Source organism: Pogona vitticeps, chromosome 5 (genome assembly GCF_051106095.1).
Source record: "Pogona vitticeps strain Pit_001003342236 chromosome 5, PviZW2.1, whole genome shotgun sequence".
NCBI lineage: Eukaryota > Metazoa > Chordata > Lepidosauria > Squamata > Agamidae > Pogona > Pogona vitticeps.
Genome location: NC_135787.1, coordinates 156,246,780 through 156,266,742, shown reverse-complemented (window position 1 = coordinate 156,266,742; position 19,963 = coordinate 156,246,780). Strand labels below are relative to the sequence as shown.

The 19,963-nt window shown below is 41.4% G+C and overlaps 1 protein-coding gene across 3 annotated transcripts in view; it reads left to right on the top strand.

Moving 5' to 3' along the window:
- Nucleotides 1-19,963, top strand: part of TMCC3 (transmembrane and coiled-coil domain family 3) — a 120,556-nt gene that overhangs the window by 68,489 nt on the left and 32,104 nt on the right. The window contains exon 1 of one of the 3 annotated variants that reach the window (XM_020815856.3): nt 1,076-1,613. The exons of the other annotated variants lie outside the window; for them this stretch is intronic. Coding sequence (XP_020671515.2) covers nt 1,536-1,613 — 78 coding nt within the window. The 5' untranslated portion in view covers nt 1,076-1,535. Of the gene's footprint in view, nt 1-1,075; nt 1,614-19,963 lie in introns of those variants that run through there. 3 annotated transcript variants of the gene reach the window in all.

Sequence of the window (19,963 nt, the reverse complement as noted above, 5' to 3'; positions counted from 1 at the left end):
ATGCCTATTCACAGAGGATACATATAGCTAAGAGGAAAATGAAATGGAGCAGAACATCCTGAAATTGGGCACAAATACCTGGCTAGAGCCACAAACAGGAGCACTCCAAGTTGCAGACTTTGAGCCTGTCCACACTGGCACATGGTTATGACATATGGTTCCCTGATAGCACTCTTTGGTACAGAAAAAAAAGATGTTGTCCTCTTGTGTTTCTACTTCAAACAATCCATCCTTCTGCTCAAAGAGTTGGCTCGTATCTTTATGGCACAGGGGTAAGGCATGCAATCTTTTGGGGACAATTAATTGAGATGCAAAATAGCTCTTTGTTCTGCCAGATACCAAGAGTTAAAATAGATTGCGCTAAAGATAAGGACCTTTTAAGCACCAGTTGGATTGAACCAAATGCTACAGTGTGGGCAGGTCCAATTTTTTAGGGAGACCACTTTATGCTCTGCGAAGCAGCTCACAAAGTATTAAGTTGTCAGAGTGACCAGCGGCCTTCTGTATGGTGTTGTGGTTTGGGTGTGGAAGTGGGGCACACCTGAACCCTGTTAAAGGCCTCTCTGCCTGGGCCTGACACTCCGTGGCTGACCTTGGGCCAGTCACTGGCTTTTTTTTTTTTACTTTTTTTTTTACAAGTGTAATGCTTGTACATTTATGTACCCTGCCTTGAACTCAGTTTCCATGGGTGGGCTTTCATCCATGTTTAGTGACCTACTGTATTCGTAAAGGCGGAGTGGGATTAAAAGGAAGTCGTTGGAAATCTGGGAAATTTCTGAACTGCTCCTTCTGCGCTGGTGGAGTTTCGGTCAGATGACAGATAAGGTTGAAAACTCGGATACATCCTTTGGGAAAGGCGTGGTCCCTTTCCGATGGTGAAATTATCTCGCTTTCTTTTCAAGCTCCGTAGCGTTTCCTATTGATATCTCCGCTGAAAAGATTTCCTGTTATGCGTTTCGGATCGTCGTTCATGGTCAGCCCTGCTGGGCGGGGGGGTGGGGGGTGGAAACGATCCTTCTTCCCAGCGAGTTCCCCCGAAGAGCCCAGCCTGGAGCAAGGCTGAGGGACTGAGAGAGGCCACGGCTGTACCTCCGACTCGAGGGGAGTGCCGCGGCGCCGGCGGCTCCTTTGACTTCACCCCCGGGGCGGCCCCAGAGCCGGCGCCTCTTCCGCCCTTCCCATTCCGAGAGGAAGCGCTGACACGGAAGGCGGAGAGCGCTTTTTCGCACCGCGGCGGGGGCGGCGGCGCAGTGGGGCTTCCTCCGGCGCGCGGTCCGCTCCGGGGCGTTCTTGGCGCCTGGGAAGCCGCGAGGGGGCGCGCCCCGCCGCCAGCGCTGACCGCCCGCTTCTCCCCCCCTACCCGCCCCAATCCTTCGCGCCCCAGAAGGCGGCGGGGGCGGCGGCCGGCTGCCAGCCAGCAAGCTGAGCCCCAGCTCCACCCGGCGGGCGTCGCTCCGCCAGGCGCGCGTCGGGCTCCGGAGCGGCGGGCAGGGGCCGCTTGCGTTGGGGAGGACGCGTCGGAGAAAGAGGCGACCATGCCTGGGAGCGATACTGCCCTGGCTGTCGACAGAACGTACTCGGACCCCGAGGGTCACCAGCGCTTCAAAAAACGGGTAAATTGCCTTCTGCCTTCTCGCCTCCCCTGGTCGCCAAGCCGGGCGACGAAAGTGTCCACGAAGTTATTGGGGAGTTGAAGTCGGGCTGGGGGGGCATTCGGGTTCCCCCGCCTCCAGAAACCCTCGATTGCTGCGTGTTTCGCGCGCGGCCGGGTTGGTTTTCTGGTGGGGACGCGTCTTGCCTCTCGCTCGCGCAGCCCGGCTGTTGTCACGCCTGCGGTGCTCCTGCCTGCGCTTCTGCCGAGCGGCGGGTTGCAACTCGCCTGGACCAGCGGCGGAGCAACCGGCGGGCCCCGCTCCCCGGCCGGGACGTGCGCCCCCTTTTGTTGCGTTCATATTCCGTCGCTGGACTTCGGACGTGGCCCGCACCTTGCTTGGTTAGAAGGGTTGCTAAAAATTCATGAAAGGGCCGCCGTCTAGTAAGAGCTCCTCTCCGTCGGGCAAGAATGTCAGAGGTGCAAAAAGCAGGAGCTGCCAAAAACAGACCTGATGTAGGTCAAGAGTGACTCTCCTGGTTTCAGAGTTGCCAAGTCCTGCTCTAATTTTATCAGAGGAGTGGCACTGGGGAAAGGAGGAATTTTAAGCCTTCTGCCCACACCATGTTACTGAGCAGAATTATTGCGCCCAAATTATTTTGCCATGGGGGGGATGAATATTAGTAGCATCTTCAAAGAGCAGTGCAGATCAGAAGAATACCACAGAAGAACACGGCACCCATCTGTTTTTTATCAATGTTGATGATTTCCCATTTTTAAAAGCATGCTGGCAATTAATTTAAGGTAAATTGGAGCAGGCCTAGTTATCCTGTGTGTATTTCTGTGATTTCAATGCAGCCACTTTCTGCTTAAGAGACCAGTAAACGGTTGAGTTACCCTGAGACACGAATTGTCTATATCAGCCAAACAAACAAACAAACAAATGCGCAACAGTTTCTTTTAAAATCAAATGCTTACTGTGGTCATACATGGCAATAATTTTGTTGTTGTTTAGTCGCATCCGACTCTTTGTGACTCCATGGACCAGAGCACGCCAGGCCCTCCTGTCTTCCACTGCCTCCCGGAGTTGGGTCAAATTCATGTTGGTAGCTTCGATGACAATGTCCAACCATCTCATCCTCTGTCGTCCCCTTCTCCTCTTGCCTTCACATGTTCTCAACATCAGGGGCTTTCCCAGGAAGTCTTCTCTTCTCATAAGATGGACAAAGTATTAGAGCCTCAGCTTCAGGATCTGTCCTTCCAGTGAGCACTCAGGGTTGATTTCCTTCAAAATGGATAGGTTTGTTCTCTTTGCAGTCCAGGGGACTCTCAAAAGTCTCCTCCAGCACCATAGTTCAAAAGCATCAATTCTTCGATGGTTAGCCTTCTTTATGGTCCAGCTCTCACTTCTGTACATCACTACAGGAAAAAACCATAGCTTTGACTATGCGGACCTTTGTTGGCAAGGTGATGTCTCTGCTTTTTAAGATGCTGTCGAGGTTTGTCATCGCTTTCCTCCCAAGAAGCAGGCGTCTTTTAATTTTGTGGCTGCTGTCACCATCTGCAGTGATCATGGAGCCCAAGAAAGTAAAATCTGTCACTGCCTCCATATCTTCTCCTTCTATTTGCCAGGAGGCGATGGAACCGGTCGCCATGATCTTAGATTTTTTTTAAATGTTGAGCTTCAGACCATTTTTGGTGCTCTCTGCTTTCACCCTCATTAAGAGGTTCTTTAATTCCTCCTCACTTTCCGCCATCAGAGTGGTATCATCTGCATATCGGAGGTTGTTGATATTTCTTCTCGCAATCTTAATTCCGGTTTGGGATTCCTCCAGTCCGGCCTTTCGCATGATGTATTGTGCATATAAGTTAAATAAGCTAGGGGACAATATACAACCTTGTCGTTTTCCTTTCCCAATTTTGAACCAATCAATTGTTCCATATCCAGTTCTAACTGTTGCTTCCTGTCCCACATATAGATTTCTCAGGAGACAGATAAGATGATCAGGCACTCCCATTTCATTAAGGACTTGCCATAGTTTGTTGTGGTCCACACAGTCAAAGGCTTTTGCATAGTCAATGAAGCAGAAGTAGATGTTTTTCTGGAACTCTCTGGCTTTCGCCATAATCCAGCACATGTTAGCAATTTGGTCTCTAGTTCCTCTGGCCCTTCGAAATCCAGCTTGTACTTCTGGGAGTTCTCGGTCCACATACTGCTGAAGCCTACCTTGTAGGATTTTGAGCATCACCTTGCTAGCATGTGAAATGAGTGCAATTGTACGGAGGTTGGAACATTCTTTGGCACAGCTCTTCTTTGGGATAAATTTTAGCAAAAGAAATATTTTTTCAAGTTGGTTTTGTTTTGGTTTGTTGTTTTAGTCTGCAACAATGCAAGAGGCTATCTATCTTAAGCAGCAGATAGTTCTGCAGTTAGAACAGTTTGAAGCTAAGAGAGGTACTTCTAGGCACTGAATTATAGGTCGGTCTCCTTCCCTGCTGCTGTAAGGAAGGAAGCCTCCTCCCCCCCAGGCATGGAGTGGGGGACTTCAGGGGAAGTGGGGTGCACCATAGGCCTTGGCCTCACTCACATGACATAGGCACAGCTGCATAACTTTACTTCAGGTCTTCAGTTTATCAAATAAAAGTCTATTCCGATCTGTGAGAAGGTGCATACTTTTGCAACTCTTAAGAGAACATTCTTTATAGTAGTTTCCTTACCCTTGATTGCCAGAAGTATGAACAGGTGAGTCCTAGATCAAATCAAGCCTGAACTATCTTTGGAGGCAAAAATTTGAAGTTAAGGCCCTTACTTTGAGCGCATCATGAGAAGGTAGGATTCTCCAGAAAAGACAATAATGCTGGGAAAGGTAGAAGGCAGCAGGAAGACCAAGTACAAGGTGGACTGACTCCCCAAAGGAGCCACAGACTTGAGGTAACAAGAGCTGGGCAGGGTAGCTGAGGACAGCGCATTTTGGAAACTGCACGTTCATAGGGTCATCATGAGTTGGAGGTGACTTGACAGCGCATACCAACAATGAAGGCTTAAGGAGAAACTGTCAGAACCATCCAGTAACACAGGGGTCTCCAACCCCTGGGCCATGGCCCAGTGCCAGTTTGTGGCCATGGCAGGACCAGGCCGCAGAGAGAGATCTCCCTCCCACGTACCCCACCCGGCTGCCTGCACAACCCACCCATCCACGCATGCGCGTGAGCACACATCCCCCCCTGAGTGCAAGGGGTGCCCTGTCCCCCTGCGCACAAACCCCACCCACCCCCAATCGGTGTGCGGTTCAGAAATGGTTGGAGACCACTGCAGTAAGAAGTCTATCCTAAGTTCTTTCATAAAAGGAACTTAGCAATACGTCGAAGGGGCAAGAATGAAGTAACCGTATAATGCTGGCTTGAGAACCAAACAAATAGTAGTCCAAACAAGTAACTTCTTTCACTTCTGCAAAAACGAAAACAGAAGACAAAGAAAAGCCCTCTGTTTACCACAACTGTATAATGGGGTGGGTGGAGAAGGGAGGCAGAGAGAAAAAGAATCTTGTTGCTGCTGCTACTGATAAACAATCAGAAATCGGAATATTTGCTGATTTATTTCAAATCACCTCAGAATTTGCCTTCTGCTTATTCCTGGTTAAAAGCATTATGAAATATGAACACTAATATAGAAAGTTGCCTGTCTTGTCTCTCTTTGTTTCTCTAGCTCTGTAATATTTGGGTGCAACTCTCCAAAATCCTGGGCTCTAGCATTTCCTGTCACCTGCTTGATACTCTTATAACTTTTAAAATACCAGGCATTATTAAATCTGGAAATGTCTGCTTAAAAAGGGATGGTGCCTTCCTAATGAAGCACACTCTCTTGCCTTGCCTTCTATGGGTTCACACTGCAGGCAGCTGCCACTCGGTTTTGTGAAGGGTACTGTAATGTATTATAAATAGACATGGGGAGGAATAAAAAAATAGATTGTGATATTCGTAAAAAAAAATGCCGATTCATTAAATATTTGTCCCTTCATATACGTCAGTTCCAGAGACCCTGACAAATACAAAGTGACAAATATTGCTCCATTTTTTATTCATCCCCCATAGGAACAGAGGAAAGGCTAGCTTTCCCTCTCTTCGTATGGCTTTCCCCTTCTGCCTATGGGACCGCCAATCAGCTGATAGGCGGGCTGATAGGCAGCCAGGCAGCCCCACAGCCACCTATCCCCACAGCCTATCCCCTGCCCCCTTCCCCTCCCGACCTTAGCCATCACCACCGTCCGGCACCGCCATCATCCATCACCACCCGCTGTGGTGGCCTCCCTTAAGGGAAAGCTGGCTGCCCTTTGCAAAGATGGAGGCTGCAGCTGCCATACCCTAAATGAAGCATCAGCCACCATCTTTGCAAAGGGCAGCCAGTGTCCCTTACTGCAGGCCATAGCGACGGAGGGCAGGGGCACGAGGCAGGCTGCAGGGGTGGGTTGAGGGTCAGGTTAATTTTTTAGACAGCCTCTGGCTGTCTACCCCCCCCAACCGATTAATGAATTCGTGCTTCGTCGGTTCATGTGGGGAGCTTCATGCTTCATCAACTTTGATTTCTAATTATAAATGTTTCTTCTTGTACAAAAGGATATCTGAGGACTTTTAAAAGCTCATGTTTAGTATTCTGTAGTTGAGAGTTTGGGAGTTTCGGGAGGCAGTGGAAGACAGCAGGGCCTGGCATGCTCTGGTCCATGGGGTCACGAAGAGTCGGACACAACTTAACGACTAAGCAACAACAACAAAGTTGAGAGTTTCCTCAGGGTTCACATGGAAGTAAGCAGGTTGCAGTTCGAATGATAAACATGAAAAAAGACTTGTCCAGCATTTACTTAGCAGCCAAAAATGAAAGAAAGGTTTTGTTAAGCTGCACCGTTTTGGCCAGTTGGCTAAGTCCACACAGTCTTTAAAAAAACAAAGCAAAGGAAGCCAGTCTCAATTATTTACATTGTAATATGTTCTTGTTAGTTTGGGCTGTAAGCAGTAGACTAGTTCTGCTTTTCTTCTTCTTAGATGTTTAGGTCTCCAAAATAAATGAACTGCACAGCTTGAAGCAGTTGAATTATTTATCTGTGTGGGAAAAGGAAGTAATCCTCCCATAAAAATCTTCCCCTTAAATATGTCACTCTTTTTGCTCTTCTTGTCACGATAAATGACATGGAATTACTCAACAGAGCATGTGCTTCAGATTGTTTTTGTACAGGCCAATATTTTTAAAAAATAAACTAACTTGCTGTGATCTTTAGGGTTCACAGCTTGTGGAATGAACACAGCTGCTGTTCCTCTATGGGTAGTTCTGGAAACAACAGTCTAATAGAATAAAATTAGCTTTTAGTTTTCTTAACCTTTGTACTTTTTATTTAGTAAGGTAACTAAATGGACAAATTGTTTTGTATTTATTTTTATGGATGATTGTTGTTCTTTGTGACTCTCCTGTTGAATTCATTAATCTGAAGACAAACAGGATTCAGAATAATTCAGAGGGTAACTTGAACAGCCCAGCCTTTTGGGTTGCCTCCTGGCTGTATGTATGTGTTACCTGGCTGTTCCACAGATAATTTGTTGCAAAAGCATTTCTTTTAAAAATGCTGTCATGCAATAAAGAGCAGTTAAATAGATTTATTAAAGCAATATAAATAGAATGTAAACACAGTCCAAAAATTTGGGAGTATGTTCCCAGATTGTTATCACTAGGGGAGTGATAATAATCATATGTTATTACTAGGGGAGGGATTTCTATGACATGTCATTTGTTTACTCATAAACATGATTGAACTTGTTTATGGGTTCAAATTAGGTTGCGGAGAAAATGTGAAATGTAACAGTAATCCTCCCCCTAGTTATCACTGTATGCTATCGCTGTATGTTATCTTTAGAGTAGAGATGAGAATGCTCCTTTTAAGCATATGCCTCAAAAATATGTGAGCTGGGTCTTTGCCTGATTTATTAGAGGCCCTGCTAACTAGGGAAGTGAACATATTTCTTTTGTTTCTGATTGGAGAGGCATTTTGTATTTTCATCTACTGATCTTTTTGTCTACATGAAACAGAAAGCCTGCTTTGGGTTCCCATTTGTGCCTTTTCATTCTTCTTTTCTGGCACTCCAAAAACTCTAAAGAAGCTTGAAAAACTACTTTAAAAAGGAGAGGCAAGGCAACAAAGAATCAATCTACTGCAAAAGCAGGCAACAGTATACAGTATGAGAAAAAAATAATTGACAGACATATGTAACCACTAGTTTCTATTATCACATTCATCATTGTCATTGTCATCATCATCAAGTCTAATGGTTTCTCCCTCTTTTGCTTAAAAGAAGATTACCACTTGGAAAACTAAGGTCACTGTGACTGAAATCCTATTGCTTAGCATAATAATTCACAACTAGAGTAGTCCTCTTGAATCACTAGGGATTTGGTGAGTCAGCTCCTTTGTAAGTTCCATTGATTCATTTGGTCTAATGCAGTTGCACTTAGTACGCTAAGCAACAGGATTTCAGCCAATGTTTGTATGTAGTTTTGATAAGAATTCAGAGGTTAGTAATTCTGAAAAACTTTGAAGAATATGTACAGTAATTGTTCTTTCACCTGCTTGGCATTTTCCTAGTGGGATGCAGGCATATGAATTTGCTTCCCTTGCTTTTGCTGTCGTGTCTGTTCAGAATGTTCAGATGTGATGCCAGCTGGCATATTGTTGCTGCTCTTTAGAGACTGCCTGTTTCACTTCTTGGAGCAGGCTATGGTTTGTTATTTAGTATAAAAGTTTAGGTTAGAAATCATTATGGCTTTGTTGATTATCTGTTTTGAGTTTGAATTCCATTTTCTCTAGTTGGGGATATCAGAGAGCAAGCTTTTAGCCAATACTAAGAAAGCACAGCAAGATGGGTACAATATGTCCATGACAGGATGAACTGTTCAGCTGTCTTATTGGTACGTTTTGGCCCCACTGATGTTTCCAGGGAGTTTTAAAAGACAATACCTCATACAACACACCTACAATAATCTGTAAGTATCTTGATATATCCAGAGTATGGATAACTCATATGGGAAGAGCATTGCTTTTCGAAATCAGTTGCACCTGTCATATTAATTAAAACTGGTAAGATGTAATTCAGGTGAAAATGTCAAAGCCAGACATGAAAGCATCCCAAGCTGTGAACCAGATATTTTAGGAAAGATGTGAATCCCTTAAAGAGTCTGAACCCCCACTGTGATGATTCAGGCAAATCTGTAGTGGAAACATTGTCCATGCCGTTGAGTCTTTGTTTTTGAGTGTCAGTCCATTCCATGCATATTACTTAGATGAAAAGAAGTAGAGTTGGATCTGACCAGGTCTCTAAACAACCTCAAGCAATGGCTTTGTATACATTTAAATAGCACAGGGGGCAAATAAATAGCACAAGGAATGCATCTTCATTCTTGGTATACAGTATTTAGATCAGAGTACAGTCTGCTTTAAATAAAGAATAACTGACTGGTTGGTTTATAGATGAGAATATATGAAACCAAAAACTAAAGAATGTTTAAAATATGTGCTCTATAATCTCTTGATTTGTTTCTACAAATAAATGTTGATCTGTTAAGTCCTAAACAACCTGTCCAGTGTTTTTAGAGATCTCTGGTCTCTCAGTACTTATCTGGTGTTGCTGTACCTCAAGAGGTAGGGAGTGCTCCAACACTGGAGGCATTCAAGAGAAACTTAGATAACCACCTGGCAGATATCCTTTGATTGATATTCTTGCATCGAGCAGGGGGTTGGACTTGATGGCCTTATAGGCTGCTTCCAACTTCATGATTCTATGATAGCAAGAATACCAGAATGCATCCCATAAACCTTTTTAGAGCAAGAATGATTAAACTGACTGCCAGAGAATAAGGTAGGAAGATTCTCATCCCTCTCATAGATAATTCGGATGATAGCAAGGCTTTCACATTTTGGTGTGTGGTTTCATTTTGACAGATTAGAATAATGGAAAGCTGAGAATGGTAAAAATAAGCAGTGTAGATACTTCTTTGCATTGCTTTTTTCCTACATCATGCAAATAATTTAAATAGCAGTAAGTGCCTGGAAAATTGTTTGTTTCTCTAATTAGAAATTCACTGTTGTATGACAGCTGTCTGAAGATCTTTTGCTAAAGTTCAGCATTTCACAAGCTGAACCTGTGCATTCAGAAGCAGGCATTAATGTTTAAGGGAGCTCATTCCCTAAATGGGTTTGCATTCATTTTCCATAAAGCTAATTGTGAGATTTAGCAGTGTGGTTTTAATCAAAGATGTCTGTGTTTCACAAGGAAGTTTTAACAGGATGTTAACTCTTTTGAACAATGGTGTACTAGAGCCAGGGCTTGTATAGTTGAAGTCCCAGGACTTTCCCAGTAACTGGGACTCTTGACACTATCCATCATCCTTCCTACGGTTCCCTGCTTCTACTGAGTTTAGCTGCAGTACTGAATTTTCCCAGGAATAGTATATCTGTGGAGATTCTCAGTCATCCAGGTGAGGTTATTTGGAAGCTAAGTCATGGCAACTGGACTTCTTTCTTATTAGGTTGAAACGTTTCTCTACTCATCCAAGTAGCTTCTTCAGTCTGAGGAGAGCTGGTAGGAGATCCCTATTATATCCTCTATGCTGGTTTCACTCCCTCCTGGTATGAACAGCCTTGTTAGAAGGACAAAGGACTGCAAATGAGTGAAAATCCCATTTCTGCAGTCCTTCTCCATCCATTGCCATGGGTCATTAACAGTCATTAACAGTAGTTTTTCTGGTGTGTGTAGTCCTAACCTTTCTGGGGATGGATGAAAATAGGAGACAGATTGATAAATAGGAGAGAGATTGTATCTAAGGTGTCCACCCCTGTTAAGTGAGGGATTTTCTGTATGCACATGTATGGCCTCTCAGACTCCTCTCTCAAACCACCTATCTTCTTGGTCCAGAATGAGTACATCTTGGTCATAAAATGAGTTTCTTTTGGCCTTCAAATGAAGGAACACTGCTGATTGTGATCCTGAGCCATTTCCCCTCCAGTATTGGGCCATTCTGTTTAGTGCGTGTTTGGTTTCTCCAATGTAGAGCTCCAAACACTCCTCTTTTCATTGGACTGCATATACTATATTGCTCCTCGTGTGTTTTGGTGTCTGGTCTTTTGGGTGTTTTGCCTTAGTCTCTTCCTTAATGTTTTTGTGGGTTTTACAGTGGACCCTCTACTTACGGAATTAATCCGTATTGGAACGGTGGCTGCAGGTCGAAAAGTCTGTAGGTCGAGTCTCCATTGACCTACAATGCATTGAAAACCAATTAAGCTGTAACCGGCCATTTTTGTTCCATTTTGGTTTTTTTCTGGTCTGTAAGTTGATTCTCCGGCTGAAAGTTGAACCTAAATTTTGCGGCCAGAGAAGTCTGTAACTCAAAAAGTCTGTAAGTCAAGCCGTCTGTAAGTCGAGGGTCCACTGTAAGTGCATGGGTATATGGTGTTTACCACATTCCTGTGTATTTCAAACCCACAAACACATAAACCCACTAAATGTTTCAGTACAGACTTTTTGTGGTGGCCCAGGCCTGTGTTTGGAAGCCTGAAATGTAGCATAACTTGCATGTATGTTTGGCATAAATCTGAAAGGCCTTCAGGATATGCCAGAGGTTGCAATTAGCAGAGCTGATTTAAATCACCCTTGCGTGCTCATGTAGTCAAATTCACATGAAGAAGATTCCAGGATTACCCATGGGTAATTATATTCATTGTACAAAATATCCTAAAATGTCAGCAAAATCCAGTTAGTTTCGCTGAAGTAGAGTGCTTCATCCAAGAGCAGCAGGATTTACCCTCTCTACATTGGGCCAGGGCTGAAATTAGAATTTATTGTGTTGTCTTTCAGTAGCCTTGGTTGTTATTATTTTCCTTCATCTTTATAGAAGATTTTTGCTTCTGGTTAGGCTTATGGACAATCTTCAGACAGAATTAGAAGTACTTGTGCAGTTTGTGTGTGATTGTGGGATAGAGCAAGAAGCCACTGTGCATTACCTGGTTGAAGCAATGATCTTTCATATCCCATTCACCATTCATAAGGTTAGAAAGATGGTCAGTGATTTGGTCTGAGGAAAGGGGACATCTAAACTGTTATAATAGACTGAGCTGCTGGTACCAAACTGTTAGGAATCAGTATGCATGTGATTATGGAAGGGTGATTATTGTATGGAGCTTGCATTGATAGATCACACAGTTAGGGCAATACATAGCCATCTCAGGTCATAATCTTTCAGATCTTCTCCCTGAATGTTTTTTTTTAACAGAGGCCTTGAAATTCTCAGGTGATGTCATGGATCTGAGGGCAGGTCGTAGTGCCCCCTCAAGAGTTCTCCTTTTCCGTTCTTTATTCAGTCATGGAGTGGGCTAGGGGCTCCCACCTCTGATGCTTTTATATCTAGCGACACCTGCTTCTTCTAATTTGTGTGTACTTTAACAGTTAAGACAGTGGTGCGCTGTTGTGTTTGCATTTGTAAGGGAAATGTGATCAGGTTAACATTCAGAGACCAGAATGGAATTGAAAGTCTATGAAGGTGTAACACAAATCAGCAAATAGCTATTAATTAATGATTGGTGATCAAATTTCTATGTTGTTTAGTCATTAAGTCGTGTTCAACTCTTGGTGACCCCATGGGCCAGAGCATGCCAGGCCCTCCTGTCTTCCACTGCCTCCCAAAGTTTGGTCAAATTCATGTTGGTAGCTTCGATGACACTGTCCAACCACCTCGTCCTCTGTCGTCCCCTTCTCCTCTTGCCTTCACACTTTCCCAACATCAGGGTCTTTTCCAGGGAGTCTTTTCTTCTCATGAGGTGGCCAAAGGATTGGAGCCTCAGCTTCAGGATCTACAGTATCCTTCCATTGAACACTCAGGGTTGATTTCCTTCAGAATGGATAGGTTTTATCTCCTTGCAGTCCAGGGAACTCTGATTGGACAGTGTCATCAAAGCTACGAACATGAATTTGACCTAACTCTGGGAGGCAGTGCTCTGGTCCATGGGGTCACGAAGAGTCGGACATGATTAAATGGCTAAACAACAACAAAGTGCTGCATTAGTTTAATTTCTCTACATTGAAGTAAAATTTGTCCTGTATCAAATCAGCCCCATTTCACTCTATTATTCTTTGATCTTCCGACATTGCTTTGAAAGCTGTTAATTGACTTCCAGATGGTCCAATCAGTTTCTTCCTCATGGGAGACAGATTTCAGCATTCATCCATTCAGCGTGTTGTTTTTGTTCTCCATATGTTTAGCCTAGCCTGGTTTAATATTTACAGTGGACCCTCTACTTAAGGAATTAATCCATATTGGAATGGTGGCTGCAAGTCGAAAGGTCTGTAAGTCGAATCTCCATTGACCTACAATGCACTGAAAACCGATTAATCCCATAACCAGTGGTTTTTATTCTATTTTTATTCCATTTTGGTTTTTTTCTGGTCTGTAAGTCAATTCTCTGGCTGCAAGTTGAATCTAAATTTTGCAGCCAGAGAAGTCTGTAACTCGAAAAGTCTGTAAGTCGAGCCGTCTGTAAGTCGAGGGTCCACTGTAGAACTTGAGATGTGTGCAATAAACTTTCCCTCGATTTTAGCTACCAACTAGGGGATTGATGTCCATGAAGTGGATGGGTTTGGTCCGGTATTGCCTTATTTCATTCATTATTTGCTATCTCCTATTGATGTACTTCTGGAGCTTCCATGCTAGCCAGATAATAGAATTTTTCAATGGTGGTAGGTTTGAGGCATCCAGTATGATTCATTAAGAGCCACACCCACTTGTTTGGCATGTGCTGATTTATACTATATGTCACTAGCCTTTTCTGTTGTGATGGGTCCCTTCTTCCATCCATAAGTCTTGGCTCACATGGCAGTAGAATACGGCAGTTGTGCTCCTGGTAGTTCTGATTGGCCTGCTCCATGTTCTGTTTTAAATATCTCACAGTGTCCAGGAGCAGCACTATTTGGAGAGTTGAATGAAATTAGAATTGGGTCCACTTGACAGCTTAGGATCTTGCTGTTGCTAAAGGGGTGGTAAATGTTGACAACAACCTTGTTGCCTGGAAACTGAGGCAAAGAAGAAAATGCTTGTTATTAGACACTTTATTTTTATAGTAGGTCTTCTATATACATGGAATTTTCATGTAATTTGTTTCACTGTTTTAGTGGGAGACATGCCTTTTCATTCTCTGCAACTATTTATATATGAATATTTATATACAAGTTGTTTGCATGGCTTGGCTACTCATAAACTTTGCACAGCACAAAGATTTCCCTATATGCTATTCATGCTGTTGTTGTTCTAGTTACTGCTGCTGCTGTTACTGTTCTTTAATTTTAAAATCAGAAACCTTTATGGTTTTAAGAAAGGAGAGGGACATTTGCTTTTAAAAAACTGGTGTGTGCGTGTTTAGCCAGAGTTTAGAAAGAAAGAAAGAAAGAAAGAAAGAAAGAAAGAAAGAAAAAAGGAATTCAGTATTCTCATTTGCAAGTAAACAGTAATTCAGTATAAGTAGACCAAGTAGATCTTCTTTCTAATATTTAATAGCCATTACCCGTCAGAAACATATTGGAAGACAAAGTCATAAATATCTGAAATTTGAAAAACTCTATTGACCTTTTTTGACTGATTTAGTCTGAATCAGAATATGATGGTTATAAGGTTCAAAAAACAGCCTAGGATTTTAAAGTCCAGTTTAAAGCTTAAGATCCTACTTTTGGTTTGAAGCTGATGATTGTTGTTTCCTGTTTCAGTTGAAATAGGAAACTATGATTAACTGAAGATTCCCACATGAATTCAGGCATGAAAAGCGGAGAGAATGTGTTGCATGCCTGTGGAAAAGATTTTTTTAAAAACTTTCAAAACCTAGATAAAATTGTCCAAGAGTGAAAAACATAGGGCAACAAGTAAAATTATTTTTAGAATAGGTCTTTTGTAACTAAATTAAGGACGCTGTAGCTCTTTAAACATTTGAAGACAGGCAAAAACGTCTTCTAAATCTCTAGTGCCAAAATGACCGCTTGCAAATAAATGTTTTAAGATACATATTTCATATAGCCTTTTATAGAGTCACAAATGTTTTTGTCATGACTGATGACTGATTAGACTGGCTAAACAGATAAATTTATTATTATTATTATTATTATTATTATTATTATTATTATTATCATTATTATTATTATTATTATTATTATTATTATTATTATTATTATTATTATCATTATTATCATCATCATCATCATCATCATCATCATCATCAACAACAACAACAACAACAACAACAACAACAACAACAACAACAACAACAACAACAACAACAATAATAATAATAATAATAATAATAATAATAATTTGTATTTATTTATTTATTTATTTATTTTATTTATTTATATCCCGCCTAACTGATCGGGTCAGGACCACTCTAGGGGGCTAACAACATAAAAAAATACGAAAGATATATATAAACATATATAAACATATATAAAAACAATTTTTAAATAGCAAAAACATTAAACAAGGTAGGGGAGACAATAGGAAGGAAAGAAAAGGGCATCAGGAATTATCTGATGGGAAGGCCTGCCAAAACATCCATGTTTTTAATTGATTCTTGAAATATATACCATGTGACTAAATGTTCTCAGAGTAGTTGAGTGTTTTAAATTAGTTCTTAAGCCAAGAGGTAAGGTAGGTTTTAAATCTCTTGCCATAGGTAAACAAGATGAATGATTATATTGATTGTAATACCATGATACAGAATTGGAGCTACCTTTTTAAAACTGATTTTTATAAAAAGCTGGGGGTCTGAGAGGATTTTTTAAAAATGGATTGTTCCGCTGTATTGTTTTTTAAAGTGCTTTTAGTATTGATTTTATTGACGGTTTTTAATATCATATTTGTTAAATTCTTTTTAAATTTTGTATACTTACTATTTTTAGCTTTTAAATATTGTATTGTTAATGATGTAAGCTGCCTTGGGTCCTTTTAAGGAGAAAGATGGGCAAAATATTTTAAATACAAATACAGTAAATAAATAAATTACTCGGCCATCCTATATTAATGGATGAACTTATTGTCCTGCTAATGTTGAGAAGCTGTAATATAACTTTGTTTGTTATTGGACAGTTTTACAGTGTTTAGTCAATACGGAACGGGATGTTAGGATTGCCTCTGACTCTTATCCTTATAGCTTGGAAGCTTATTATTATTTAAGGCATAAATTATGTTTCAGTTTCCTGTTTAAAAATATTTTAATATTATGAAACAAAACAGTGTATTCGTTAAAATAATAAACGACGAAGTCAAAATGTCATCTAGGTTTCCAAACAAATGTTGATAACAGAAGCCTTCCGGGTCTCTGTATGTATCTGCATAATAGTCACCATGTCAGCCGCATGGCACTAGTCTGCAAACCTGACTAAGCTTCATGACCTTTGTTTATTTTTCTTCCTTTTAGAAAGGGTGCACTTTGATAGCTCTGGTAATCATTGTTCAGCTGACATAAGATATCAAAATATAGTGTACACTAGTGTGAAGAAGCCATTCTTTTTCCATGTTAGGGGCCATTCTTTCTCTACCCAGAGGTGGAAAATGCAGGAAATTCCGAAGAAAGAGGAGTTACTTATAACATTATTAGATATTGCAGAACTGGAAAGCCTGTGAGAGACACTACGTGAGAACCTGAGAATATATATTAAGGAAAGTTGGAAAATGTTTTATGATTAGGCCCAGAAACAGATATGAGTAGAGAATGTATTAGGGATTACCATATCACAGTCATGAAGTCAAGAGCTTTTTAGGTATTATATGAAAGCAAGTATTCCCCTGTGCAAATGTTTTAGTTTAGTTTTGCTGTTTATCCCTTTCCCCTTTCCTGTTGTTGTATACTTGTTTATGATATTGAATAATAATAAAAGAAGTACATTTGTTGTTTAGTCGTTAAATCGTGTCCCACTCTCCGTGACCTGACAGACCAGAGCATGCCAGGCCCTCCTGTCTTCCACTGTCTCCTAGAGTTGGGTCAAACTCATGTTGGTTGCTTTGATGACACTGTCCATCCATCTCATCCTCTTTCCTCCCCTTCTCCTCCTGCCTTCACACTTTCCCATCATCAGGGTCTTTTCCGGGGAGTCTTCTCTTCTCATGAGATGGCCAAAGTATTGGAGCCTCAGCTTCAGGATCTGTCCTTCCAGGGAGCACTCAGGGTTGATTTCCTTTAGAATGGATAGGTTTGTTCTCTTTGCAGTCCAAAGGACTCTCAAGAGCCTCCTCCAGCACCACAATTCAAAAGCATCACTTCTTCAGTGGTCAGCCTTCTTTATAGTCCAGCTCTCACTTCCACACATTGCTACTGGAAAAACCATAGCTTTGACTATGCAGAACTTTGTCAGCAAGGTGATGTCTCTGCTTTTTAAGATGCTGTCTAAGTCTGTCATCACTTTCCTCCCAAGAAGCAGGCGTCTTTTAATTTTGTGGTTGCTGTCACCATCTGCAGTGATCATGGAGCCCAAGAAAGTAAAATCTGTCACTGCCTCCACATCTGGCCTTCTATTTGCCAGAAGGTGATGTGACCAGTGGCCATGATCTTAGGTTGAGACAATTTTTGATGCTCTCCGCTTTCACCCTCATTAAGAGGTTCTTTAATTCCTCCTCACTTTCTGCCATCAGAGTGGTATCATCTGCATATATGCAGATATTTCTTCCAGCAATCTTAATTCCATTTTGGGATTCATCTACTCTAGCCTTTTGTATGATGTATTCTGCATATAAGTTAAATAAGCAGGGAGACAATATACAGCATTGTTGTACTCCTTTCCCAATTTTGAACCAATCAATTGTTCCATATCCAGTTCTGTTGCTTCCTGTCCCACGTATAGATTTCTCAGGAGACAGGTAAGGTGGTCAGGCAGTCCCATTTTGTTAAGGACTTGCCATAGTTTGCTGTGGTCCACACAGTCAAAGGCTTTTGCATAGTCAATGAAGCAGAAGTAGATGTTTTTCTGGAACTCCCTGGCTTTCTCCATAATCCAGCACATGTTAGCAATTTGGTCTCTATTTTCTCTGCCCCTTCGAAATCCAGCTTGTACTTCTCAGAGTTCTCGGTCCACATACTGCTGAAGCCTACCTTGTTGGATTTTGAGCATCACCTTGCTAGCATGTGAAATGAGTACAATTGTACGGTAATTGGAGCATTCTTTGGCACTACCCTTCTTTGGGATTGGGATCTAGACTGATCTTTTCCAATCCTCTGGCCACTGCTGAGTTTCCCAAACTTTCTGGCATTTTGAGTGTAGCACCTTAACAGTGTCATCTTTTAAGATTTCAAATAGTTCAACTGGAATGCGATCACCTCCACTGGCCTTGTTGTTAGGCATGCTTTCTAAGGCCCACTTGACTTCACACTTTCTATCCCCCCTCAAAATGGCCATCCCATAGTTTCTGGTGTGAATTGTATATAGTGCAAACAAGTGATAAGAAATCAGGTAGTCTGCTCAGTCTTTGCCTTCTTGAAAATATCAGGAAGGCAAGGAGTGATTGGCTACAGCACACATGTCTCAGTTCATTCTTATATAAAATAAATAGTTCATAGATAGTAAAATCAGCCAGATCTTGAATACACTGAATTCTTCATGTGGTTGTCACTAGCAAAGATTGGCAGAATTATTCTTCTGAAGTGTGGTCAGCATGTGGTATTCCACAATCTGCAGTCCAAAAATCAAATTTTTCCATCACTGGTCACAAGATATCAATCCCTAAGATTCTTTCTCTTTCTCTGTGAATATTTTTTGTACAGGTTGTGCTTGCCACAGTTTTTCTTTTGGTTTCACACACCTGATTTCCAGACTTTTGCCACTGGTTATTGTTCTATTTTACCTTCCTAAAGGAGACCTCTGTGGGGTTTTTTTTTTTGGATCAAAAAACGGAAGGCCCTGAAATATACAATGACATCAGTTTTCCCTCCTCTGCCTCCTGTTCTTCCTCATAATAAGTATGTCACTTGGAGAGGAGAGAGATTACTATTATTATTAAATGTCTGTCATCATCTTATTTATGTATGTTAAAAGTGCCTGCTGTATTGTATTTTTCTTTGGCATTTTTGAAATATGCTGAAGCTTTGATTGAACTCCCTGGAAGCACATGAGACGCAGAAAGTAGCCTTCTCTAATTGTCTTTGAGATGTGCTGTAATTAACATCTTCAGGCAGTAGCCTTGTAAGGGAATAGAGAGCTGAATTATGATGAAGAATGACTGAGGGCAGAGTAGAACTTCAGTGACCTCCATTTGAGCATAGTTTTCCTTCAATGATCATCGGTTTTGAGCATAGTTTTATTTAGATTACTTCTGCTGTTTTAGAAATAATTTAAGAGAAAGATGTTCTTAAAACATGATGAGATCAAGGTCTTTATTTGATTACAATTTCTGCAGTTAGTTCATCCATTTCTAACTGTTGTCACTAAAAAATTAACTGAAGGAATACATGATTGATTTGGGAAAGATGCACACTGCTTGTTTAGGGGATTAGGTGACTGTAATTTCGGACCTACTTCTAGTCCAAGGATTTTCATCCTTGTTTGCTAAAGCATCTGTAATTAGTGAGTAGTGAAATTAGATTGGCAGATGGGTAAATGATATAAGATAAGACATTTAAATAATACTTAAATTTAGGTTGGCTTGATTGATTTTAGAGAGCATGCTCATTCATAGCATTGTTTTGTGCATGCCTTGAAATTTGGGAACATCTGTTTTATATATTTAGTACTGATATTGGCAAGTAAAGTGCTTTTGTTTTAAAATTATTGTTCTCCTACATGGATTAATGTTACAGATAATGAACATACTCCCCTGAACCGTATGTATGTACTGTACATTACTTTCAAAGGATGTAGGATAAACTTTCCAGTTTCCAAAAGAATAAACTGTCTTCTTTTGCTCTCTTCCTGCCTCTCTTGTCTTGTCCATACAGTGGGTTATCTGGTTGTTCAGGATTGTTCTGATATTTTAGTTGTGAATTTTAATAGATCATCTCTATATTTGTGTCCACACATGGGGAAAGTATTTGTTGCTGAATATACTGGATTGCACACTTGCTCTGTCCAGTTTTTGGCTTAATTCATCCACCAAGGTGACTAAAGCTATCTCTCTTCCATAGCCAGGTCTAAAACCAGATTGAAAAGGATCTAGAATAATCCACTTTGTCCAGAAACCTTTGGAGCTGAGGTGTCATCACATGCTTCAAAACCCTGCACAAAACTGGTATATTGGAGATTGGCTGATAATTATCTAATACAGTGGGATTCAAGGAGAGTTTATTAAACAAAGATCTTACTCCTGCCTCTTTTAGG